General features: G+C 41.1%; 1 protein-coding gene across 1 annotated transcript; it reads right to left on the bottom strand.

The window, feature by feature from the left end:
- Positions 1-1524: 1524 nt before the first annotated feature.
- Positions 1525-26282, bottom strand: LOC133617435 (high affinity choline transporter 1-like). Its single transcript, XM_061977384.2, has 8 exons — positions 26098-26282; positions 25900-26013; positions 23908-24063; positions 10575-10723; positions 10296-10439; positions 7335-7488; positions 5669-5883; positions 1525-2496 (listed from the first exon to the last, which is right to left on the bottom strand). Exons 1-8 carry the CDS (start codon positions 26273-26275, stop codon positions 1987-1989), a joined length of 1620 nt encoding a protein of 539 aa, XP_061833368.2. The 5' UTR covers positions 26276-26282; the 3' UTR covers positions 1525-1986.
- Between the last annotated feature and the right edge of the window lie 1430 nt (positions 26283-27712).

Below are 27712 nucleotides of genomic sequence, written 5' to 3'. Positions count from 1 at the left end.
GCCGAATTCGTCCTCGCTTTCTCCCGTGTCGCTGGCTGTCGTGTCATTTTTGTTGGTTTCGCTTGCATACGGTTCAAACCGATATGGCTCAATAGCTTAACTGGGATTTCTATAGCGCTTTTCTAAGTACCCAAAGTCGCTTTACATGTAGAGCCCATCAATCATTCACACCTGGTGGTGGTAAGCTACTTTCATAGCCACAGCTGCCCTGGGGTAGACTGACGGAAGCGTGGCTGCAATTTGCGCCAACGGCCCCTCCGACCACCACCTATCATTCATCATTCAGTTCACCGGTGTGAGTGGCACCGGGGGCAAAGGGTGAAGTGTCCCGCCCAAGGACACAACGGCAGCGATTTTTGGATGGTAAGAGGCGGGGAGCGAACCTGCAACCCTCAGGTTTCTGGCACGGTTGCTCTACCCACTACGCCATTCCGCCCCGAAATATATAATATAATAGCTTCAGTTTCTTCTTCAATTTCGCTTAAGCCGCTGAAATCCGAGTCTGAATTCAAGTTAATGTCGCTATACCTTGCTGTCCATCCGCCATGTTTGTTTGTATTGACCTCACTATGTGATGTCACAGGAAAATGGACGGGTGTATATAACGATGGTTAAAATCAGGCACTTTGAAGCTTTTTTTAGGGATATTGCGTGATGGGTAAAATTTTGAAAAAAAACTTCGAAAAATAAAATAAGCCACTGGGAACTGATTTTTAATGGTTTTAACCCTTCTGAAATTGTGATTATGTTCCCCTTTAACTTTCTTGTTGCCTCTTTTTGCACTGCTCTCCAAATCCAAACATTGGAACTATTTAACTGGCCTCAACGAAATTAGGTTTGGGGGAACCTGCTGTCGTGACAAAGCGGTTGTTGCTGGACACACGACGGACGGGAGAAGAAGGAGTGCCGCGTGCTTGGCGACCCTTTTCTGTCGAGGACATGAAGATATCCACCTATTTGGAATTATGACAACAGGACATCTGCTGATTGGAGTAAGCGTTGCTCTGGTTTGTCGACAAATTGGAAGTTGCTCGCAGTCTTCAAAGTACCCCAAAGCTGCCACAAATGATTGGAGGATGCGGGAAGAACTGTGGACACTCTTGTGATTTTGGATCACATCGGACTGTCTGCCCCGCAGTTTTGAGGACCAGTCATAGACAATTTAGAGTGAAAAGCAAATTTCATTTTCACTCGCATAAAAAAACATTCTAACTTGGATTGTTTCCCTGGCGTCGAGACTCTCCCGAAGGACAGTGCGACGAAGACACAACAAACTCCCTTCTTGTCTCTCATGGACACACACCTGTTGTTGTTGACTTTGGACTAGCGACTGCACAGACATCAAGGCCGCAGAACAGAGACACACTACGGGCTTACACACACACATGCAACCACAAAAATATACGCCACACATACACAACCTCCCCCCTCCCCAACCCAACGCCCTCGACGCAAATCCCATAGGGGTGATGAATGGATGGTCAGCGCCTGAGAGCTGCGGCCTACCATCATGACCTCGCACTCCCTTCCCTCTGTTGCTAGATATCTCGAGATCTACGTTGTAATATGTATATGTGCTTTGCTATGGAGGTTTTTTCCCACTCCAGACTGGGCCCCCTAGGAGCCTAGTCTAGATTGTATTTTTTTTTTACTCATCCTTCCCCAGCGTTTTACCTTTTTCCCATCTTTTACGGGGCGCCTTGTGGCAACCCATCAGCGTTCCTGTTCTGTAACCCTGTACACTGTTTGTTTTGTCTAATCTTGAACGGGTTTGTGCTGAAAACAAAGTTTCGTTGTACTTGTGCAAAGATAATAAAGACCTATATATCTATCTATCTATCTATCTATCTATCTATCATAGAAAGTCTTTACAAAACAAAAAATCAGAACAAATTTAATCAAAGTCTTTCGAAAAAGTCTTATACTGGATGATAGGTTGATAATAAAATGTTTTTGTCAAAATCGTTTTGCTCCTTTTGAGTCCCTTCAGAACCCGGTTTCTATTTCCAGCTCTGACGCAGAGACCTCTTGGTCGTCTTTAGGGACCACCTGCTTTGGTTTGACCTTGAACACATCCCACTTCTTAGGCAACAGGCCTCGGTTGAAAAGGAAAGCTGTCAGCCAGGAGAATAGCAGGATGGATAGAATGGAGGTGACCATGATGGTAGTGCGGAAGGGGAACAACTGGGTGAGCGTGCCCTCGGCATTCAGTTGGCAGTTGAGGTAGCAGATGACGGGCGGCAAGCCGATGAGTGGCTCCCCACTCAGGATTCTCATGAGGACTCCCACGGCGAAGCCCAAACTAGCACCGTAGCCATTGGACACCTTGAAGAAGAGGATGCAAACCAGCTGAGGGAACATGATGGTGAAGGACATATCCACACCCAAAAGCCAGAAGACCAGAACACTGTTGTCAAGGAAGGAGAGGCCAGTACCAGCCAGACCCACAACCACCTCCGAGATACGAATCACCCACTGCATCTCACGATCTGACGCCTGACACAAGAGAAAGACAGAACTTCAAAGTGTTAATCTTCTAGTCTTGGGATCATAACAAAGACAACACAATGACCTTTGACAGACAATTGTATGTGACACTCTAAACTGAAATCTGTAGAACTGGTAGCTCAGTCGCTAGAATTTTATGATAAAAAATAACAGAGGTACAGTTTTTCCATGCACTATAAAACGAAAAAAATATTTTCTGGTTAAAAAAAACTGGTAAGTTTGTTGTTTTTACTATGCATATAAATTAAGTTACAATTAAATAAATAAATAATGATAAATGGGTTGTACTTGTATAGCGCTTTTCTACCTTCAAGGTACTCAAAGCGCTTTGACACTACTTCCACATTTACCCATTCACACACACATTCACACACTGATGGAGGGAGCTGCCATGCAAGGCGCTAACCAGCACCCATCAGGAGCAAGGGTGAAGTGTCTTGCTCAGGACACAACGGACATGACGAGGTTGGCACTGGGTGGGGATTGAACCAGGGACCCCCGGGTTGCGCACGGCCACTCTTCCACTGCGCCACGCCGTGTGATCTACCAGTTTTTTTTACCATTACATTTCGGTCGTGTGTTTTTACATTGGCTTACTGAGAATGGAAAACACCGTAATACTGTTTATTCAGGTAGAATTATAACAACTAAGCTGCCAGTTTATTTACCGTAAAATCCAAGCTTTTGCAGCGCATTACTGTCAAACGATACCACTGTTATTTTTACGGTAAAATTCTGGCGACTTTTAATTTTTTTTGGGACATTTGTACATTGAATTTTTTTGACACACAGTCAACAGAAATACAATACAATACCCCAACCGAAAACTTTAAAAAAAAATAATTAGTCAAATAAGTACAGATAAATATTGCTATAAAGCCACAGACAACTGCAATTCAGAATGGCCCCGACACGACGCAGCAATACACAAAGGCAAACAAAAGGCTCATCAATCATACCCAATTCAACCACGTCTCAATCGGGGCCAAACTGGAAATTAGTCTCCTTTACATATTTCAAGAAAGCACCCCATACTTTTTGTGGAATGCCCTACCGGTAACAGTTAGAGATGCTACCTCAGTAGAAGCATTTAAGTCCCATCTTAAAACTCATTTGTATACGCTAGCTTTTAAATAGACCCCCCTTTTAGACCAGTTGATCTGCCGTCTCTCCTGTCTCCACTCAAGATGATCCCCTGCTGGCCCCACTATGGACTGGACTCTCACTCTATTAACTAGATCCACTCGACGTCCATTGCACCGGTCGCCTAAGGGTGGCGGGGGGGAAGGGTCCCCACATCTGCGGTCCCTTCCAAGGTTTCTCATCGTATCCCATTGGATTTAGTTTTTCCTTGCCCTGATGTGGGATCTGAGCCGAGGATGTCGTTGTGGCTTGTGCAGCCCTTTGAGACACTTGTGATTAAGAGCTATATGAATAAACTTTGATTGATTGATCATTTCCTGTAATTGAAGGAAATAAAGAATATCTCTGATCCAGCGGGTGTGGTCCATCCTATTTCTACCGCTTGTCCTTTTTGGGGTGGCGGGGGGTACTAGAGCCTTTCTCAGCTGCATTTGGGCGAAAGGCGGGGTACACCCTGGACAAATCGCCACCTCACTGATAGACAGACGACATTCACACTCACATTCACACACTAGGGCCAATTTAGTGTTGCCAATCAACCTATCCCCAGGTGCATATCTTTGGAGGTGGGAGGAAGCCGGAGTACCCGGAGGGAACCCACGCAGTCCAGTTAAGCACAATAAGTCTCGAGCTGACAGTTTTTACCCGCATAATCTATAGTTGTTTTTTTTGTGCATTACTGTTATTGAAAAATAAATTTCTTTTATTGTGAATTTTTGTTTAAAGTGTAGCATACAATTGTGTGTCAAAGCTCATTGTTACGATCCCAAGACTGGAAGTCTCGATTTAACTTCATAGTTCAGAGTAATTTGCGGCTCACGCACCTTGGGGCGGGTAATAACTAGAGATGTCCGATAATATCGGCAGTCTGATATTATCGGCCGATAAATGCTTTAAAATGTAATATCGGAGATTATTGGTATCGGTTTCAAAATTATCGGTATCAAAAAGTAAAATTGATGACTTTTTAAAACGCCGCTGTGTACACGGACGTAGGGAGAAGTACAGAGCGCCAATAAACCTTAAAGGCACTTACTTTGCGTGCCGGCCCAATCGCATAATATCTACGGCTTTTCACACACACAAGTGAATGCAATCATACTTGGTCAACAGCCATACAGGTCACACTGAGGGTGGCCGTATAAACAACTTTAACACTGTTACAAATATGCGCCACACTGTGAACCCACACCAAACAAGAATGACAATCACATTTCGGGAGAACATCCGCACCGTAACACAACATAAACACAACAGAAAAAATACCCAGAACCCCTTGCAGCACTAACTCTTCCGAGACGCTACAATATACACCCCCCCCCGCTACCCCCTAGCAAAACCCCGCCCCCCCAACCCCGCCCACCTCAACCTCCTCATGCGCTCTGAGCATGTCCCAAATTCCAAGCTGCTGTTTTGAGGCATGTAAAAAAAAAAAATGCACTTTGTGACTTCAATGATAAATATGGCAGTGCCATGTTCGCATTTTTTTCCATAACTTGAGTTGATTTATTTTTGGAAAACCTTGTTACATTGTTTAATGCATCCAGCGGGGCATCACAACAAAATTAGGCATAATAATGTGTTAAGTCCACGACTGTATATATCGGTATCGGTTGATATCGTAATCGGTAATTAAGAGTTGGACAATATCGGAATATCGGCAAAAAAGCCATTATCGGACATCTCTAGTAATAACTGAATATAATATAAACATCTTGAATGAACCACAATAACGGTCCAAAAATAAAAATGACAGCACAACATACACACATTACGCAACACAAAGAGCAACTTCCTGTAAGCAAGCTGAAGTGTCTCTGGCCATCTACTGGGGGAACTCAACAATGCCAACATACACACCTTTTACATTACATTTTACATTTATAATGAGTTTAGGCCTACTACTGCTAAGGGTCACAATATCTGTTAGCAAATTTAACGAAATTATGAAAAAAATCCTTGAAATACCCAGACTTAATTGAGTTTGAGACTCCTGATTTAAGGTTAGCATTCTTACTTGTTTTCTGATGATGTTCTTGTAGACGTTGGAGGAGAACATTGAAGCAGAGGACAGCAGGGCAGAGTCCATGGAGGACATGACAGCAGCAGCTACAGCTGCAATGCCAATGATGGACACATTGGGTGTGAAGGTATTCAGTATAATGGGCAGAATGGAACCTGCTTCTCCACGCTCATATGGAGTTGGTAGTCCATAGCTCGTTGAGTTCCAGTCTGTGGAAATATTTCATGAAGTGATCATAATTAACTTATAATTTCACGGCTGCAACACGTGCCAAAGTAGTTGGGAAAGGGCATGTTCACCACTGTGTTACATGGCCTTTCCTTTTAACAACACTCAGTAAACGTTTGGGAACTGAGGAGACACATTTTTTAAGCTTCTCAGGTGGAATTCTTTCCCATTCTTGCTTGATGTACAGCTTAAGTTGTTCAACAGTCCGGGGGTCTCCGTTGTGGTATTTTAGGCTTCATAATGCGCCACACATTTTCAATAGGAGACAGGTCTGGACTACAGGCAGGCCAGTCTAGTACCCGCACTCTTTTACTATGAAGCCATGTTGATGTAACGTGTGGCTTGGCATTGTCTTGCTGAAATAAGCAGGGGCGTCCATGGTAACGTTGCTTGGATGGCAACATATGTTGCTCCAAAACCTGTATGTACCTTTCAGCATTAATGGCGCCTTCACAGATGTGTAAGTTACCCATGTCTTGGGTACTAATACACCCCCATACCATCACAGATGCTGGCTTTTGAACTTTGCGCCTATAACAATCCGGATGGTTCTTTTCCTCTTTGGTCCGGAGGACACGGCGTCCACAGTTTCCAGAAACAATTTGAAATGTGGACTCGTCAGACCACAGAACACTTTTCCACTTTGTATCAGTCCATCTTAGATGAGCTCAGGCCTAGCGAAGCCGACGGCGTTTCTGGGTGTTGTTGATAAACGGTTTTCGCCTTGCATAGGAGAGTTTTAACTTGCACTTACAGATGTAGCGACCAACTGTAGTTACTGACAGTGGGTTTCTGAAGTGTTGCTGAGCCCATGTGGTGATATCCTTTACACACTGATGTCGCTTGTTGATGCAGTACAGCCTGAGGGATCGAAGGTCACGGGCTTAGCTGCTTACGTGCAGTGATTTCTCCAGATTCTCTGAACCCTTTGATGATATTACGGACCGTAGATGGTGAAATCCCTAAATTCCTTGCAATATCTGGTTGAGAAAGGTTTTCTTAAACTGTTCAACAATTTGCTCACGCATTTGTTGACAAAGTGGTGACCCTCGCCCCATCCTTGTTTGTGAATGACTGAGCATTTCATGGAATCTACTTTTATACCCAATCATGGCACCCACCTGTTCCCAATTTGCCTGTTCACCTGTGAGATGTTCCAAATAAGTGTTTGATGAGCATTCCTCAACTTTATCAGTATTTATTGCCACCTTTCCCAACTTCTTTGTCACGTGTTGCTGGCATCAAATTCTAAAGTTAATGACTATTTGCAACAAAAAAATTGTTTATCAGTTTGAACATCAAATATGTTGTCTTTGTAGCATATTCAACTGAATATGGGTTGAAAATGATTTGAAAATCATTGTATTCCGTTTATATTTACATCTGACACAATTTCCCAACTCATATGGAAACAGGGTTTGTAAATGCGTACCAGTCGATGCAGCCACAGCTCCGATTAGTATAGAGGGGATACCCAGCACCAGGCAAAAGGCAGCGGAGGCAAAGCAGGTCACTTGAGCCTGGGCGTAAGATGAGGCCGACAGGACGCTCTGGTAGAACGCTTGGTAGGCCAAACCACCCAGAGCCTGGTAGAAACATAATTACCATATTGTCAGGACTATAAGCTGCAACGTTTTTCCTAAGATTTGAATCCTGCGGCTTATACAAATGTGCGGCTAATCGACACATTTTTATTCGCTATTGGCAAAATGACCGTATTTTCCGGACCATAGGGTGCACCGGATTATAAGGCGCACTGCCGATGAAGGGTCTATTTTTTTTTCTTTTTTCATATATAAGGCGGACTATAGGGCGCATTAAAGGAGTCATATTTGTCAGAATAATTGTATCTAACTTATCACAAAACTTTGTGTTATATTGAGTTCAGCTCGCCCTGCGAGAGGACAAAAGCTGTCTTTGATCCTACCAAGAAGAAGGCTTGTAAAACTCTACTGTGTACGATGGGAAGCGACATGAAGGCGTCGGTTTCTTTCTTCTATTGTAATCCACAGAAAGATTTTGTTTTGACCCGAGATCTACAAAGCAGAGAGGAAGCAGGGCCTGACTCCCCTCCAGACACCTTTTTTTAAACTGTTTTACGACCTTTTCTTTTAACTGTTTTACGACCTTTTCTTTGAACTGTTTTGTAACCAAAGGCGATGGCTGTTTACGACCCCCCTCCCTTAGAAACAACTGTTGCCATGTAATCAGGGAAAGTCCAAATAAAAGAGGAGGCGTACAATCTTCCGTCAGAGCGTGGTGGAGACTGTACAAGAGCACAGCCCAGACATTTCTCCTCAATTGAGCCTAATTTAATTCTGTCTCTGTTTAATTCCTTGCTTCTTTGTCTGTTTAATAGATGTCATCAGTGTTTGAACCCGACATTTTATTATTATCCATCCATCCATCCATTTCCTACCGCTTGTCCCTGGAGCCTATCTCAGCTGCATTCGGGCGGAAGGCCGGGTACACCCTGGACAAGTCGCCACCTCATCGCAGGGCCAACACAGATAGACAGACAACATTCACACACTAGGGCCAATTTAGTGTTGCCAATCAACCTATCCCCAGGTGCATGTCTTTGGAGGTGGGAGGAAGCCGGAGGGAACCCACGCAGTCACGGGTAGAACATGCAAACTCCACACAGAAAGATCCCGAGCCCGGGATTGAACTCAGGACTACTCAGGACCTGTCGTATTGTGAGGCACATGCAAAAACCCCTGTTCCACCGTGCTGCCCCTATATTATTATTATTTTTGCTAAATGTAAAACACCTCCTTGTGGTCTACATAATATGTAATGGTGGTTCTTTGGTCAAAATGTTGCATAGATTATGTTTTACAGATCATCTTCAAGCCGCTTTCTGACAGCCGCTTCCGGATGCTGCATTTTGTGGGCGTTCTTATTTACGTGGCTCACCTTCGGCGGCGTCTTTTCCCCGTCATCTTTGTTGTAGCGGTGTAGCGTGCAAGGACGGGAGTGGAAGAAGTGTCAAAAGATGGAGCTAACTGTTTTAATGACATTCAGACTTTACTTAAATCAATAACGGAGCAGCATCTCCTCGTCCGCCGGAAATGTGTCCCGTGGAAAAACGTCGGACCGGAACTCTCTAATAACTAAAGTTCCTTGGGTGAATAATGTAAACTCACTACACCGGTATGTTTTAGCGCTTTCATGGCGAGTTTACTGACAGATATAAGTAAGAACTTTACACTACTTTATATTAGAAATGGCAACAGCGGAGTATGAATGTCCCATAACAAGAAGATAGAGAAAAAGAAGAAGCTTATCGACTACGGACTACATAAGGTGGAGGTGCGCACATTCTCAGGACTTATGCAGATCCCAAATACAGATCAGCAGGTACCAGAAGGTAAGAAAATTTGCTTTTGCATAATATTGCGAAACAAAACAGCAGATAATATGTCTTACCTTATACACACACACCATAATAATACTCATATGTTGAAGCACAGTACAATCCATCAAGCGGTGCGGCTTCATAGCCTACCAAAGTCGTACTAAAACATTTTTGATGGATTTTTGAGCACCTTGTGTAATGTTCTATATTTTCAATGGGACATTTAAAATGTTGGTGTTGTTTACTTGAGACCCATCATAGAGCAGCTTACATCTCTTATGTGTGACTGCAATCTACTGGTCATATTTATCATTACATAAAATAGCTTCGAGGTGGGTAAGCTCAACCAAACTTATTCTTTACATCAGATGCACCGGGTTATAAGGCGCACTGTCGAGTTTTGAGGGAAAACATTTTTTTTAAGTGCACCTTATAGTCCGGAAAATACGGTATATAATGGATTAAGCAGAGAAATAAAACTTTTTTTTAAAATGCTGCAGAGATGGTTGTCCTTCTGGTAGATTCCCCCTCTCTCCACAGAGGAATGCTGTAGCTCTGACAGAGTGACCATTGGCTTCTTGGTCCCCTCCCTGACTAGACTAAGATGAATGCAGCCATCTACAGAGACATCCTGGATGAAAGCCAACACTTCCCATCCAATCTGATGGAGCTTGAGAGGTGCTGCTAAGAGGAATGGGCGGAACTCTACAGAGATAAGTGTGCTAAGCTTGTGGCATCGTATTCAAAACAACTTGAGGCTGTAATTGCGACCAAAGGTGCATCAACAAAGTATTGACTAAAGGCTGTGAATACTTTTTTTTATTTTTGATAAATTTGCCAAAAAAAAAAAATGTTCACATTATCATTATGGGGTATTGTGTGTAGAATTTTGAAGACACAAATGCATTAATTGCATTTTGGAATAAGGATGTCTCATACCGAAATTTAGAAAAACACTGTAAATATTTTCCGGATGCACTGTATAGTCCAAAAAATGTGACAATTTCACATTTATAAACATTTTGTACTCACCAGCACCATAAAGTTGTCAAACCAGATGCCCGCTTCATGGAGCTCCACAGTGCCAATCCAGGGAGCCTGGTAGCCTTGACTGTACGCCGTCAGTGAGATGTCCAAAAAGTGAGAGCTGGTCAAGACGGAACAGACACTCAACCACTGTGTACACAAACACATGGTTTTCTGTCAACCTACACACTGTATATAACCATTCACTACAACTTTAGGACCACCTGCATAATCTAATGTTTTTCAATGACAGTATGCAATAATTCAGAGAAAAATGCTGCCTACCAGGCCGATGAAGATGCAGATGAGCTGAATGACATTTGTGTAAGCCACAGAGAGGAACCCTCCCACGAGCGTATACACGATGGCCACGGCAAAGGAGATGAGGATGGAGATGGTGTAGGAAAGGTCCAGGATCACATTCATAGTTACGCCTGGAACAACACAGCATAGTGGTAACGCTGACACATCGCAATTACAGATGCCCTCAGAGAGCCAATTTAATTTAAATTGAAGTGGCCACATTGAATGACTTGGGGGGCCAATATGAATGATGTGGCGGACAACGTTAAATGTGCCAAACCACATTCAATGACGTGGTGGGCCAAATTAAAATGACGTGATGGGTAACATTCAATGACGTGGCGGACCACGTTCAATGACGTGGTGGGCCACATTAAAATGACGTGATGGGTCACGTTAAAATGACGTGATGGGTAACGTTAAATGTTGCGGCAGACCACATTCAATGACGTGGTCGGCCAATTTAAAATGACGTGACGGTAACATTCAATGACGTGGTGGGCCACATTAAAATTATGTGACGGTAACGTTAAATGTTGTGGCGGACCACATTCAATGACGTGGTGGGCCATTTTAAAATGATGTGACGGTAACGTTAAATGTTGTGGCGGACCACATTCAATGACGTGGTGGGCCATTTTAAAATGATGTGACGGTAACGTTAAATGTTGTGGCGGACCACATTCAATGACGTGGCGGACCACTTTCAATGATGTGGTGGGCCACATTAAAATGTTGTGACGGGTAACATTAAATGTTGTGGCGGACCACATTCAATGACATGGTTGGCCACATTAAAAAAAATGATGTGACGGTTAACAATAAATGTTGTGGCGGACTACGTTCAATGACGTGACGGGAAACATTCAATGACGTGGTGGACCACTTTAAAATGATGTGACAGGTAACGTTAAAAGTTTGGGCGGACCACGTTCAATGACATAGTGGGCCACATTAAAATGACGTGACGGGTAACATTCAATGACGTGGCGGACCACGTTCAATGACGTGGCGGGCCACATTAAATGATGTGGTGGGCCACATTAAAATGATGTGACGAGTAACATTCAGTGACGTGGTGGGTCACTTTAAAATGACGTGACGGGTAACATTCAATGACGTGGTGGGCCACTTTAAAATTATGTGACGGTAACGTTAAATGTTGTGGCGGACCACATTCAATGACGTGGTGGGCCATTTTAAAATGATGTGACGGTAACGTTAAATGTTGTGGCGGACCACATTCAATGACGTGGCGGACCACTTTCAATGACGTGGTGGGCCACATTAAAATAATGTGACGGGTAACATTAAATGTTGTGGCGGATCACATTCAATGACATGGTTGGCCACATTAAAAAAAATTATGTGACAGTTAACAATAAATGTTGTGGCGGACTACGTTCAATGACGTGACGGGTAACATTCAATGACGTGGTGGACCACTTTAAAATGATGTGGCGGGTAACGTTAAAAGTTGGGGCGGACCACGTTCATTGACATAGTGGGTCACTTTAAAATGACGTGACGGGTAACATTCAATGACGTGGCGGACCACGTTCAATGACGTGGCGGGCCACTTTAAATTATGTGGTGGGCCACATTAAAATTATGTGACGGGTAACGTTAAATGTTGCGGCAGACCACATTCAATGACGTGGTGGGCCACTTTAAAATGACGTGACGGTAACATTCAATGATGTGGTGGGCCACGTTAAAATTATGTGACGGTAACGTTAAATGTTGTGGCGGACCACATTCAATGACGTGGCGGATCACTTTCAATGACGTGGTGGGCCATTTTAAAATGATGTGACGGTAACGTTAAATGTTGTGGCGGACCACGTTCAATAATGTGGTGGGCCACTTTAAAATGATGTGACGGGTAACATTCAATGACGTTGTGGGCCACCTTAAAATGACGTGACGGGTAACATTCAATGACGTGGCGAACCACATGCAATGACGTGGTGGGCCACATTAAAATGATGTGGCGGTAACGTTAAATGTTGTGGCGGACCACATTCAATGACGTGGTGGGCCACCTTAAAATTATGTGGCGGGTAACATTAAATGTTGTGGCGGACCACATTCAATGACGTGGTGGGCCACTTTAAAATGATGTGACGGGTAACATTAAATGGTGTGGCGGACCACATTCAATGACGTGGGGGGCCACATTAAAATGATGTGAAGGGTAACATCAAATGGCGGACCACATTGAATGACATGGCGAGCCACATTAAATTGTCCGGCGGAACACATTAAACGTGGGGGACCACATTTAATGACGGGGTGGGCCACATTTAAATGATATGACGGTAATATTAAATAGTGTGGCGGACCACGTTGAATGACATGGTGGGCCACATTAAATGATGAGGCTGACCACATTTAATGTGGCGGACCAAATTAAATGTGCCAAACCACATTTAATGACGGGGTGGGCCACATTTAAATGATATGACGGTAATATTAAATAGTGTGGCGGACCACGTTGAATGACATGGTGGGCCACTTTAAATGATGAGGCTGACCACATTTAATGTGGCGGACCAAATTAAATGTGCCAAACCACATTTAATGACGTGGTGTGCCACATTAAAATGAGGTGACAGGTAACATTAAATGGTGTGGTGGGCCACTTTAAATAACGCACCTGACCACGTTAAATGTGGCGGACCACGTTGAATGACATGGCGGGCCACTTTAAATGATGAGGCTGACCACATTTAATGTGGCAGACCACATTAAATGTGCCAAACCATATTTAATGACGTGCTGGACCACATTAAATGAGGTGACGGGTAACACTAAATGGTGTGGTGGGCCACTTTAAATGACGCACCTGACCACGTTAAATGTGGCGGACCACATTCAATGACATGGTGGACCACATTTAAATGACGTGACGGGCCACATTAATGACATGGGAAACCACATTGAATTATCAGGCCACATTAAGGAAAGGTCCAGGATCACATTCATAGCTACGCCTCAAACAACACAGCTATGGCAGGGGTGTCAAATTTGTTTTCATTGAGCGCCACATCGCAATTATGGATGCACTCAGAGGGCCACTTTAATTGAAATTGACATGGCGGACTACATCAAATGATGTGGCGGACCACGTTAAATGACGTGGCGGGCCACATTGAATGACATGGGGGTCACGTTGAATGACATTAAATGTGCCAAACCACATTCATCAACGTGGTGGGTCAATTTAAAATGACGTTACGGGTAACATTAAATGGTGTGGCGGAACACATTGAATGATATGGCGGTCCACATTCAATGACGTGGCGGACCACATTCAATGACGTGGTGGGCCACTTTTAAAATTATGTGACGGGTAACATTAAATGGTGTGGCGGACCACATTAAATGTGGCGGACCACATTGAATGACATGGCGAGCCACATTCGATGATGCAGCGGAACACATTTTAAGTGAATGACGTGGTGGGCCACATTTATGTGACATTACGGTAACATTAAATGGTGTGGCAGACCACATTGAATGACATGGCGGGCCACTTTAAATGAAGCGACTGACCACGTTGAATGTGGCCGACCACATTCAATGACATGGTGGGCCAAATGAAATGAAATGGCAAACCACATTAAAAGACATATCAGGCCACATTAAGGAAAGGTCCAGGATCACATTCATAGTTACACCTGGAACAACACAACATAGTGGTAACGCTAAGGCAGGGCTGTCAAATTTGTTTTTATTGAGCGCCACATCACAATTATGGATGCCCTCAGAGGGCCACTTTAATTGAAATTGATGTGGCGGACTACATCAAAGGATGTGGCGGACTATAGTGAATGACATGAGGGGGCCACATTAAATGATCTGGCGGACCACATTCAATAATGTGGTGGGCCATGTTAAAATGTTGTGACGGGTAACATTAAATGTTGTGGCGGACCACATTCAATGACGTGGTGGGCCAATTTAAAATGATGTGACGGGTAACATTAAATGTTGTGGCGGACCACATTCAATTTACGTGGTGGGCCACTTTAAAATCATGTGACGGGTAACATTAAATGTCAAGGCGGACCACATTCAATGATGTGGTGGGCCACATTAAAATGATGTGACGGGTAACATCAAATGGTGTGGCGGACCACGATAAACGTGGCGGAACACATTAAACCAGGTGGACCACGTTTAATGACGGGGTGGGCCACATTTAAATGGCATGACGGTAACATTAAATGTCGTGGCGGTCCACTTTAAATGACGCTGCTGACCACATTAAATGTGGCGGACCACATTCAATTACATGGTGGGCCCCATTTAAATGACGCGACGGGCCGCATTTATTGATATGGCAAACCACGTCGAATGACGTGTCAGGCCACATAAAATGATGTGACAGACTACATTAAATGGTGTAGTGAAAGTAAAGCGGCAGGCCAGACATGGCCCCCGGGCCTTGAGTTTGACACATGTGTGTTTGGGGGTGTCTCCATATATATATATATATATATTTTTTTTTTTACTTCCGATACAATATCCATATTGGAGCGATATCAGCAGGAGTCATACATATTTTAAAACAATTTGTAGTGTGGAATGTTAGAAAAAGTGTGATCAAGTAAAATTAGTCAAACAGAGAACAATGGCAGGTATGAACCAGCTTTGCACAATCATAATCTTTTTTGCTAAAATCAGATCAGGACACCCCTAGATCAGGAGTGTCAAACTCGTGTTCATTGAGGGCCACTTCGCAGTTATGGTTGCCCTCAGAGGGCCACTTTTAACGATGAGTAATAAATAATGCATATATATAATACATTAACAATACGTTTTTCCACAGAAGCTGCAAAAAAAATATAACAAATTTAAATACAGCATAGGGTTGCACGGTATACCAGTACTGGTATAGTATCGCGGTACTAATGAATCAAAAATGGTACTATAATGTTTGAAAAGTACCGGTTCCCGGGCATGACGGTGCGTCGTTATGTCATGACATTGCTGTTGACTTTGAATATGACCAATGTATGATCCTGTAACTACTTGGTATCGGATCGATACCTAAATTTGTGGTATCATCCAAAGCTAATGTAAAATATCCAAACAACAGAAGAATAAGTGATTATTTATTTTTAACAGAAGTGTAGATAGAACATGTTAAAATAGAAATAGATATTAACAGTAAATGAACAAGTAGATTAATAATAAATTTTTACAGCTTGTCCTTCATTATGTTGACAAAATAATAGAATGATAAATGACACAATATGTTACTGCAAACGTCAGCAGACTATTTAGGAGCCTTTGTTTGTTTACTTACTACTAAAAGGCAAGTTGTCTAGTATGTTCACTATTTTATTTAAGGACAAAATTGTTCTTCGATTGCAATAAGAAACATATGTTTCATGTACCGTAAAAAATTCTGTTAAAATGAAGCCAATGATGCCATTTTTTTGTGGTCCCCGTTATTTTGAAAAGCAGAGGTGGGACCAAGTCATTGCTTTGCAAGTCACAAGTAAGTCTCAAGTCTTTGCCCTCAAGTCTCGAGTCAAGTCCCGAGTCAAGACAGGGCAAGTCCGAGTCAAGTCCAAAATCAAGACTGGAAAGTCTCAAGTCAAGTCCCAAGTCCTGCATTTTGAGTTATGAGTCCTTTCAAGTCGTTTAACCACAGACTAATATATTTACACAGATTGTGTATGCTTTTAAAATGCTGTATTTATTTATTAAAACAAGTGCATTTGAAATTGCAGGGAAAAAGATAGTGCTGACATTGCACTTCAAAATAGCACTATTAACCAGTCATTTTAAACATGTAACTCATTCCTTTACAGAATAAACACATTTGAAAAAAACAAGTGCAACTGTACTTATTTGCACAAAAGTGTTAACATTGTATTTCCATGGCATATTGCATTGTAACTAGTTCCACAGCAGTTTCTATCCTGTTCTTACCTTATCTCATTGATCTCATCTCATACTGTATGTGTGTTTATGTGTGCGTACACATGAAAAACATAACAAATATATGAACATAACAATGAACAGAGTTGTACTTTTTAGATGTCAGGACCCTATGCAATATGTACACATATTCTTAATATAGTATACATTTTAACTGACCTTTATTTGACTATGTTTGTCTTTTTGTAGGTGGCTAAAAAACGCGGTGCTGCTGACTGCCGTCTAACGTTACGTTACTGTGTGTGATATATTGACTAACGTAATGTTACTGTGTGTGATACATTGACTAACGTAATGTTACTGTGTGTGATACATTGACTAACGTTACGTTACTGTGTGTGATACATGGACTAACGTAACGTTATGTGTAGGTACCTCATGCAACCCTGCTTAAAAAAAAATCACTTGACAAAAAGTATCAATAAGGTAGCAAACTGCAGTGGACGCAACATATTGCCGTGTTTGCAATGACGTTATAACCATAGACATCTTATAAGTAAACGCAGCATTGGTTGCTGTGACGTGAGCAATTTGCCCGCCATCTTGAAGTGCTGATGAGGAGCCGGCGAGCAGCCTAAACTGACAGTTGAAAGGTAGAAAACAAAGATGCCGGTGTTCAGCGTTTTCCTGCTCAAATGAGCGGACTGTTGAAAATAGGAATCGGGGGATTACTTTTCACAAGTAAGATTTAACATTAACGTACTATTGGTTGTATCTTATGAAAATAATATTACCACAGAGTTGAGAAGGATCAAAGATCTTCAATATTTGTATGTGAAAATCACAAAGAAATCTTCTGGGGGAGGATGACGCCTCTACAGGGGTTTGGTTTACAAACTTTCAGCCCCACCTAAAACAAAATTCACCAGCCGCCACTGATTATGATGCATTCTCATTTTAGGCAAAGTATAAGACAATACTTTCTTAACAGTATAATTGTAACCAGGAATAAGTCTTCAAGTAACAATATTCAAATACTAACATTGTTGAGTAAAACAGAATTTGGTTTTATTCTGAATCCAGTGAAACAGATTGGTGGTTTTAGCTGATATGAAGACTTTCAGGTGTTTGTATATGTTTAAGTATTTGGCAGACGCTTTTATCCAAAGCGACTTACATAAAGTAATACGTATAAAACAATCACTGCAAACATTATCATTTAAGGGAAGAATGTAATAGAAAATATCAATACAAAGTGTCAAGACAGAATAAACGCTCTGCTGCTGAAGCAACAGAGATACGGTCTATAGGTCCCTAAGATATATAGATATCTAATGTATTCATACATTGTTTATGTAGAATACACGCATATGTATATATAACCTAATCATATTGTTTCTTCAACTTAAAAATAGCTTACCGTTTTTTCCCCCTTCTCTGGGATTATATTCCCAGTTTTGATCTCGGACGTCTGGTCACTTATAGTGTATAAGAATATTATATTACTGTTAAGCAAACTATGAATAATAAAACACGCCAAAACATGTGTCTGTTATCATAGCTACACGTATGACAAAAAAGGGGGTGAAAATCAGTGGTATTCAGTGAGGTAAGATGAATTAAATGCGCTGACCGTTCATTGCTCCTGCCAAATGAATTGCACTGAGTGGAGCGGATCACCACTCCAAGATGGCGGCCCCGCGCCTCGTCTGCGCCAGTAGGCAGTAGCGCTCCATGCTGCGTCTACTTATAAGATGTCTATGGTTATAGCGTTAGCAGTGCGTTTGCAGCCTCACTGATTTAACTACACAGCAAATAAAAGTCACGTTACTTAGCCAATAAACGTTATCTTACATTCAAAACTTACCCTTCTTTGTGCAACTTCAAATGTCGAACGAAGTTGAAAAATGTTGTGTCTCCGTCTGTAATATTCGAACTGCGTGATTTGCATACGGCAATTCGTTTTTTGTTGACCAAGTCGTAGTTTTTATACCCGAACGAAACCAACTTTGGCATAATTGTTTATCACTGGCACGTTGTTGGACAACTCTTGTTCAGTGGTTGTACTGCAATTTGATTGGATGAATGCTGCGCGATGAAAACAACGTAGATCTAATTTGATTGGCTGTTGTACTGAGAGCACACCAGCTGACAGGAACAACACGCTGATAGACAGACGAAGAAAATGAAAAATACGGAGCGCTCCCAAATAACTTTTTAAGCTTTGGATTTTGGGGAAAGTGGCAAGTCATGTCAAGTCAAAAGGCTCAAGTCCAAGTGAAGTCACAAGTCATTGATGTTAAAGTCTAAGTCGAGTTGCAAGTCTCTTTACATTTTGTCAAGTCGAGTCTAAAGTCATCAAATTCATGACTCGAGTCTGACTCGAGTCCAAGTCATGTGACTCGAGTCCAAGTCATGTGACTCGAGTCCAAGTCATGTGACTCGAGTCCACACCTCTGTTGAAAAGTATCGAAAAGTATCGAAATACATTTAGGTACTGGTACTAAAATATTCGTATCGGGACAACATTAATGGAAAAGAGATCTTTGATCTCAATGGGATTTTACCTGGTTAAATAAAGGCTAAATAAAATAAAAAATAAACTAATACAGCATATAAAAAATATTTTTAAAAATGGAATAAACGGAATGGAATGTAAAAACAATACCACTGTTTTTAGCGGGAAAATTCACGCAACACAGCTGCCAGTTGTTTTTTTTTACTGTAAAATCTTGTTTAATGTTTTTTTTAGTTTTTTTTAAATGTTTTAGTGTCTTACTGTATATGGGGGAAAAAAGGAGTACCAATGTTGATTTTACGGTAAAAAAAACTCAGTCTGTGGAATTGAACTGTAAAATCTATTGTCAATTTTACAGTCTACAATTTCATTGATCATTTGTTTTGAAATCATAAGTCAAGCAGATATTTAAGTACAGTATGTATCTTTATCTTACCAAAAAATATTTTTGGAATACATGATAATATAATATTTTGATTTTGATAATATTGAATTTGGGCAGCACGGTGATACAGGGGTTAGTGCGTCTGCCTCACAATACGAAGGTCCTGGGTTCGATCCTGCGCTCGGGATCTTTCTGTGTGGAGTTTGCATGTTCTCCCCGTGACTGCGGCTTCCTCCCACCTCCAAAGACATGCACCTGGGGATAGGTTGATTGGCAACACTCAATTGGCCCTAGTGTGTGAATGTGAGTGTGAATGTTGTCTGTCTATCTGTGTTGGCCCTGCGATGAGGTGGCGACTTGTCCAGGGTGTAACCCGCCTTCCGCCCGATTGTAGCTGAGATAAGCCCCAGCGCCCCCCGCGACCCCAAAGGGGATAAGCGGTAGAAAATGGATGGATGGATGGAATATTGAATTTGAAAGGTTACACTGCAAAAACTGAAATCTAAGTAAGATTTCACATCTCAAATAAGGGTGATATTTGCTTATTTTCTGTCTGATAAGATAATTCTCCTCACTAAGCAGATTTTATGTTAAAGTGTTTTACTTGTTTTAAGGGTTTTGGTCCTAAATTGTCTCAGTAAGATATTATAGCTTGTAGCTGAGATTTGATGACCTATATTGAGTAAAACAAGCTTGAAACTAGAATATCAACTGTTGCAAAGCTGTGTCATCAACACTCACAAGTACAAAACTACTTTTTTAAAGTAATAATTTCTTATTTCAAGCATGAAAAAAAAAATCATGACTTTGACACAATTGTGTCTCATAATTTAAACAGATGACAGCCAAATGGGCTTTTCTGTTTTTTTATTTTCAATGTAACAATAGAAAATACGCACTCATACAGCAGTACAGTTGGCACCAGTGACGTGCGGTGAGGTTGATGGCTGGTGAGGCACTGACTTCATCACAGTCAGATTTACAAACATATGAACCCTAAAGAGTATCTTATTCACCATTTGATTGGCAGCAGTTAACGGGTTATGTTTAAAAGGTCATACCAGCATTCTTCCCTGCTTGGCACTCAGCATCAAGGGTTGGAATTGGGGGTTATTAAATCACCAAAAATTATTCCTGGGCGCGGCGCCGCTGCTGCCCACTGCTCCCCTCACCTCCCAGGGGGTGATCAAGGGGATGGGTCAAATGCAGAGGACAAATTTCATTACACCTAGTGTGTGTGTGACAATCATTGGTACTTTAACTTAACTTTAACTTTACACATACAAACTGTAGCACACAAAAAAGCACATTTAATAAAAAAAACGTTATTATGGTCTTACCTTTACTTATAAAATAAATCCATGAGCCGATATTGTGCTGGATTAATGCAATCCCCGACGAGAGTGTTATATCAACTAAAGCCCTCACTTCAACTTTCCACGTGCAAGATTTAATCTATTTAAAAAAGTGTAACCGAGGGTTTATAAATGTCGCCTATACTGTATGAAACTACAAAATAGCAAACACGGAGGCTCCAGTTTACACGAGGACCACTTTATTTACCTTCTTTCAAAAACTTCCGCTCCACTCCAACGTGTCGACACTTCCGCTCTTAGCGCCTTCAAAATAAGAGCTCAAGGCATGTACTGTACAACAGCGCATAACAGGAACTTAACATCACAAAGAGGAAAGCCCATAAAATAGGTTACAAAAGTTATTTAATAAGAAGCCAAAAAGTGCAAAAACAATAATGTTCGTGTTGGAGGAGTTGTGAATTAGGTACACCTGCAGTCTGCAGGTGTACCTAATGTTGTGGCCCTGCAGTCATTCACAACTCCTCCAACACGAACATTATTGTTTTTGCACTTTTTGGCTTCTTATGAAATAACTTTTTTAAATAGATTCAATCTTGCACGTGGAAAGTTTAAGTGTGGGCTTTAGTTGATATAACACTCCCGTCAGGGGTTGCCGTGCATTCTACGGCGGGGGTGCAGGAGGCGAGCCTCAGCCAGTGCGTCTTTTGCAGCCGTTTTATGATCGCTCAGCACAAGAAATACTTTACACACATACAGTTGTTGACAAAATACACTGTACATATTATACCTCAGCTAACTAAACTATGGAAATGTATAATATAATTCATATAGCAATACGGTCTCACTGCACAGCAGGCCAGCAGTTAGCCGAGTCCACAATCCATGGTGAGGCACAACGCAGTGACGTGCCTCAACTGGCTGCTGATCACCGCATCGTCTCTTCTCAGTATTTGAACGGCAAATGTGAAAATTAGCGATTTTAAATAAAAAGAATCTAAAATGGGTGAAGTTAAATGGAAAATAACTTTATAGTATAATCACTGGATACATATAACAATTTAATTTAAAAATATATATTTTTACATTTTTTTTCTTTCCATGATGGCAGGTGAGGCCCCGCCTCACCTGCCTCTAGTGACTGCACGTCCCTGGTTGGCACAGTACAGTAAACTGACAGTTAATATTTAAACATTTCACATGTGACATTTGAAACTATTTTGAACAGAAATAGTTCATGCACATTCAGATTAATTCTTCAAAATTACAATAAAAAAATTTTTGGCCGGTGGCCAGGCTGTATATATGCGCACAAATTGACTGAAAGAGCACGCACTTGGCACGATGATGTCATGTTATCGATGGAAAAATGCATTTTTAGACAATATGATTTGGCTGAGCGGCTAGTAGACCCCGAGAGTAACACGCGGTTGTCTTGTTGCCTTTCCATTAAGAACAATAAATTAGTTTTAGTATAAGTTTGCTGGTTTCAAGAAATGTAATGCCTAGTGCATATCATTATGTCAAGATAATGGCACTAGCATTTACTTAATTTAAGCAATTGAGCAAAAAGGTGTCTTTTTTTTTTTTTTCTACCAAGAAAAGTGCACTTGTTATTAGTGAGAATATACTTATTTTAAGGTATTTTTGGGTTCATTGAAGTTAGCTAATTTTACTTGTTTTGGAAAGTCTTGACAAGCCAAATGTTCTTGTTCTATTGGCAGATAATTTTGCTTAGTTCAAATAAAATATCCCCTAATTTTTGTATATTTTTTTCTTGTTTTTGAACACCGACTTTTTGCAGTGTATGCAATTGCATGCAGTACCGGTACATGATTTTTTTTGTCAAAAGGGAAATAACTTAGTGTTGTCCCGATACCAATATTTTAGTACCGGTACCAAAATGTATTTCGATACTTTTCTAAATAAAGCGGAACACAAAAAATGGCATTATTGGCTTTATTTTAACAAAAAATCTTACGGTACATGAAACATATGTTTCTTATTGCAATTGAAGAACAATTTTGTCCTTAAATAAAATAGTGAACATACTAGACAACTTGTCTTTTAGTAGTAAGTAAGCAAACAAAGTCTCCTAATTTGTCTGCTGACATATGCAGTAACATATTGTGTCTTTTATCATTCTATTATTTTGTCAACATTATTAAGTACAAGTGGTAGAAAATAAATTATTAATCTACTTGTTCATTTACTGTTAATTTCTGCTTACTTTCTCTTTTAACATGTTCTATCTACACTTCTGTTGAAATGTAATAATCACTTATTCGTCTGTTGTTTGGATACTTTACATTAGTTTTGGTTGATACCACAAATTTAGGTATCGATCCAATACCAATTAGTTACAGGATCATACATTGGTTATATTCAAAGTCCTCATGTGTCCAGGAACATATTTCCTGAGATTATAAACATAATATGGATTTTAAAAAAAGGAAAAAAGATTTTGTGACGATAAAAAATATCGATGTAATCATAGTAGTATCGACGAGATACGCTATTGTACTTGGTATCATTACAGTGGATGTCAGGTGTCGATCCACCCATGGCATTTGAATACATTCAGGGTGCTGGCTTGCTGTTAGCGGTTAGCTATCGTATCCTCCTACAGTGTGTAGTGAAGCATGTTTAGCTAATTCCTCGTCCTGCAGGGATGATACTTGTAAGAAACTCACTTTATTCGTCGCCATGGAGGCGAGGATTAGCTAGCCATGTCTTAAAGCACCTCTTCCTGAGGGCGTTTCAGTGTTATGACTTCACCTTTATCGTCAGTTTTTAGGCCAAAATGCGTCCGTTCTCCCTTTTCTGTCTACACACCTTGTCTGCTTGTAAGTACTCCGTGATTGTGCGCTGCCGAACATGCTCCACTGCTCGTAAAACCAGCAATGTCACAACGTGAGGACATGCCAAACCGGTACTTTTCAAACAGACTATAGTACTGTTTTGATTCATTAGTAACGCGATACTATACTTGGACCGGTATACCGTACAACCCTAGAACAAATATATTTAGTAAGAAAAGATTGAGCATTTTATTAAACGCATATTATTTCCAGGCTTTAGCGGGCCACATAAAATAATGTGGCGGGTCAGATTTGGCCCCCGGGCCTTGAGTTTGGCACCTGTGCCCTGGAGGCTCAATAACACGCCCGTCCACACAAAAGGTTGTGTAAAGGAACTCACCCAGGCTGACGAGTGTGCGTGCCACCCACAGCACATCAGCGACCAGAGCCGGAAGGGTGAGAAGACTGGCCAGTACGTTCCCGTACTTCTGCTGGAAAGGATCCATCATCGTCAAATACTTGTTGTCTCTCATGGGCTTTGCAAAGAAAATGCCACCTAGGAAAGGGGTTGGTGTAAAGAATTAAGAAGAATTAGCAACTTTGGGCATGCTTATCTTTGGTGTCCCAATCTGATATTGACATCGGTCAGTACCAGCAAAGTATTGGATTATATCGCTCTGACACAAGCAGTCCTGCAGCTTGTTTACCTGTGCAAAGCTGGACAGCCATTTAACATCTAAATGTCTTCCAAAAAGCACACAAATTTGCTGTTTTCTTGTATTTTGGTCGAGTCATTTACAAAATGTAAAAATGTTAGGCTATGGTGTAGTAGGAGCTAGCAGCTACACAACAACTAAGCACACAATAGCACACAAGCTAAATATACGTAATACTCAGTGTTACTGTAACGCCGTTATTTTCGGCGGTAACTAGTAGTCTTAACGCGTTATTTTTTATATTCAGTAACTCAGTTACCGTTACTACATGATGCGTTACTGCGTTATTTTACGTAATTTTTTACGTAGTATCGGCTAGAAACAGAAGATCTGAGTGTGTTTTATTGGAGCGCTGCGGTGTCGTCCTTCTGTGTCACAAGGAAAATAATAGCCGCGCTTTGTGTGGGTGGGGGCGGGGGAATGGGGGCGTATCTGTGTTTACTAACAAGAAGTCGAGTTTCTTAACATGGAGATATTCTCACTACTTTTCTTTTGTCGAGCACAAAGAAAATAACATTTTAGTTAAATGTAAGTTGTGTCTTGGATCAAAGATCTTATCTACTGCCCAAAATAGCAATTAAAATCTGCTGAAAAAGCTACAAAAGCAACATGCTTCGACGAAGCTGGTAAAGAGAGACACACTTCACCTCCACCTCCAACAGCGGCTGGATTTTAACGTAGGGACTGCTAGCCAGTACAACATTGATAGAGCCATTGCAGCGTGTATGCTAGAAGACATGCAGGCTATTTCTACAGTGGAGTCACCCGCTTTCAGGCAGATGGACACAGTGGACGGTGAGTACATAAACATGGTAAGCGAGCTAAAGAAAACACTCAAAACTCTGCCTCTGCTCATCATTCATCACTGAAGGTACACACACTCTGTCAATTCTCTTATATACTCTTTCATTCTAGACTTCTGGAGTGTTTGATTATCACATCACTCTAAATGTATGGACTATAAAGTTCACAAACATAAAGAGGGATCCTGGTGGGAAAGGCCAATCTTTCCTTATCTCTAAACTAAAACTGGGGAAATGCGTAGAGTGTTCTGGGCTTCCGTACAGTGTTGATCTCATGAAGACATGATTTTATTTCCGAATTCCTTGAGAGAAAAAAAATGCCTGGTTAGGCTTTGTGTATGTAGTGTGTGCCTTCCTTGGGTGAAGCCAGGTTTACAGCTATGTTGTTATTATGCTGTTTGTTACTTATGTATGTTATGTTGCAGCTATTTAAAATAGTTGTCAATTTGTTCTGGCCTGAAATAAATTGGCCCTTCGAAACATATCTTTGTCTTTGTGTGTTGTATGTAGACCACATTGCTTAGCAGAGGTCAGTGATGCAAATGAATGTCAAGTTGATCAACAGATTGTATTATTCTCCATTGCTATAACAGTACTGAAATGAAGGCTAAAAGGGCATTAATGGGAGCCTTAAAAAAAAAAAGGTATATTATTTATGTATAATTTATTTGTTCACTGTTCTGTTACAGAGAACAAGGAAATTGGATAAAATTGCTACGGTGTGAAAAGGGGTAGGATTAATAAATAAGCTCTGATTCTTCCTACTCCTTTTCGGACGTGTGATGCATTAGATTGCATTGTATGCATGTTCGAAATAAACTGAAACTGAACGGAAAACTGAACTGAAGAAAATGTAGAAAAGGCTTTAAGTACCTAAGAAGAATGTAAGGACATAAGACACAGGCATGAGAGCCCACACTGCTCCCAATGTCGGGTTGTACGTTGCTTCAGCGATACCAAGGATGAATCCTCCTCCTATCCAGGTGGCTGCAAAAACATACACCATATTTGCTTCATACTATTCAATTATTACTTGACTTCTTCTGAAGAAATGTTGTGGGTTTTTTTTACATGTAAGGCTGAAGATCCCCATCAGCAAGTTGATGTTACGCCCAGCCAGAAGCGTGTCTTCCATTCCATCTCCTGTCCCTCCCGACTTCTTGAAGCGCCTGGCAGCCCACATGCCCGCTGCCGGGATGAGCAGGAAGAACGCCACCACCACCACCAGACCCGTCACGTTCAACGCCATCACGTATGGGCTCTGTGGGTCCAATGGAGGAGACGGTAAAATACACAAAACAGGAGCAAACACCAAGAAAATATGACATACTGTATGTCATATTATCTATCCAGTCTTCATGTGCTCAAAAATACACTTAGTAGCTTTACTTCTTATTGGTATCGGACATAAAAAAGTGCTGTCATACGCACACAAAAGACAAATATATTTCAAAAATCATCATTATGAAAAGAACTATGACTGGCCGACCAGTTGATTGATTGACCAACTGACTAATTCATTAACTGATTGATTGACTCACTGACTGACTGATCCACACATTTATTGATTGACAGATTGATTTACTGACTGACTGATTCATATATTAATTGACTGATAAACTGACTTATTGATTGACTGACTATTTGAGTGACTGATTGGTTGACCGGATGATTGATTGATTGGTTGACTGATTGATTCATTGACTGACTGATTTATTACTGATTCATTGACTGACTGATTAACTGATTTATGGATTAACTGACTGATTAATTATTGATTGATTGATTGATTGACTGACTGATCAACACATTAACTGATTGACGGATTGATTGTCTGACTGACTGATTCATATATTAATTGATCGACTGACTGATAAACTGATTTATTGATTGACTGACTGATTGAATATTGATTGACTGACTGTTTGAATGACTGATTGGTTGACCGAATGATTAATTGATTGATTGGTTGACTGATTTTTTCATTGACTGACTGACTGAGTGATTAAAACATTGACAAATTGACTGACTTGTTGACTTGATTTTAATGATTACAAACAAAGTAATTGCAAAAATAATCTCCAATAATATTATTTCAAACTGAATAGCACCTACTCAATCAAGTGTTGTATCGGGAAAAATAAGGAATAAGTCTGAGAAGAAGCAGGCAAAAGTAATAGCTTGTTGTGCCATATTGGTTTCTGATTACCTTATCCTATATCTTTGTTAATAAAATGTTCATTATTATTGATATTAACAGTATTATTTTTGTTATTAACATCCATCCATTTTTGTACCGCTTGTCCCTTACGTGGTTGCGGGGGGTGAAGGAGCCTATCCCATCTGCACTCGGTCAAGTCGCCATCTCATGGCAGGGCCAACACTGATAGACGGACAACATTCACACACCAGGGGCAATTTAGTGTTGCCCATCAACCTATCCCCAGGTGCATGTCTTTGGAGGTGTGAGGAAGCCGGAGTACACGGAGGGAACCCACGCAGTCACGGGGAGAACATGCAAACTCCACACAGAAAGACCCAGAGCCCCGGGGGTATTATTAAATTAGTATTGCCTAATTATTTTTATTCTCATATTGTTTATCTTAACCCCACCCCCTTTTATCCCAACCTGCTCCAAAAAGGCACTTTAAAAATTGACAGGTTACAATTAAAAATAAAACTCGCT

The sequence above is a fragment of the Nerophis lumbriciformis genome, linkage group LG16 (assembly GCF_033978685.3).
Source record: "Nerophis lumbriciformis linkage group LG16, RoL_Nlum_v2.1, whole genome shotgun sequence".
Lineage (NCBI taxonomy): Eukaryota > Metazoa > Chordata > Actinopteri > Syngnathiformes > Syngnathidae > Nerophis > Nerophis lumbriciformis.
Note: the sequence above shows the minus strand (reverse complement) of the source record. Positions and strands in the feature narration are given on the sequence as shown.

Coding starts and splice junctions, on each gene's coding strand:
- LOC133617435 (XM_061977384.2), bottom strand. CDS start 26,275: ATGGCGTTGAACGTGACGGGTCTGGTGGTGGTGGTGGCGTTCTTCCTG. Junction 26,014..26,097: donor GGGGATCTTCAGCCTTACAT/GTAAAAAAAACC, acceptor ATGTTTTTGCAG/CCACCTGGATAGGAGGAGGA. Junction 10,724..23,907: donor ACGCACACTCGTCAGCCTGG/GTGAGTTCCTTT, acceptor GTGTTGTTCCAG/GCGTAACTATGAATGTGATC.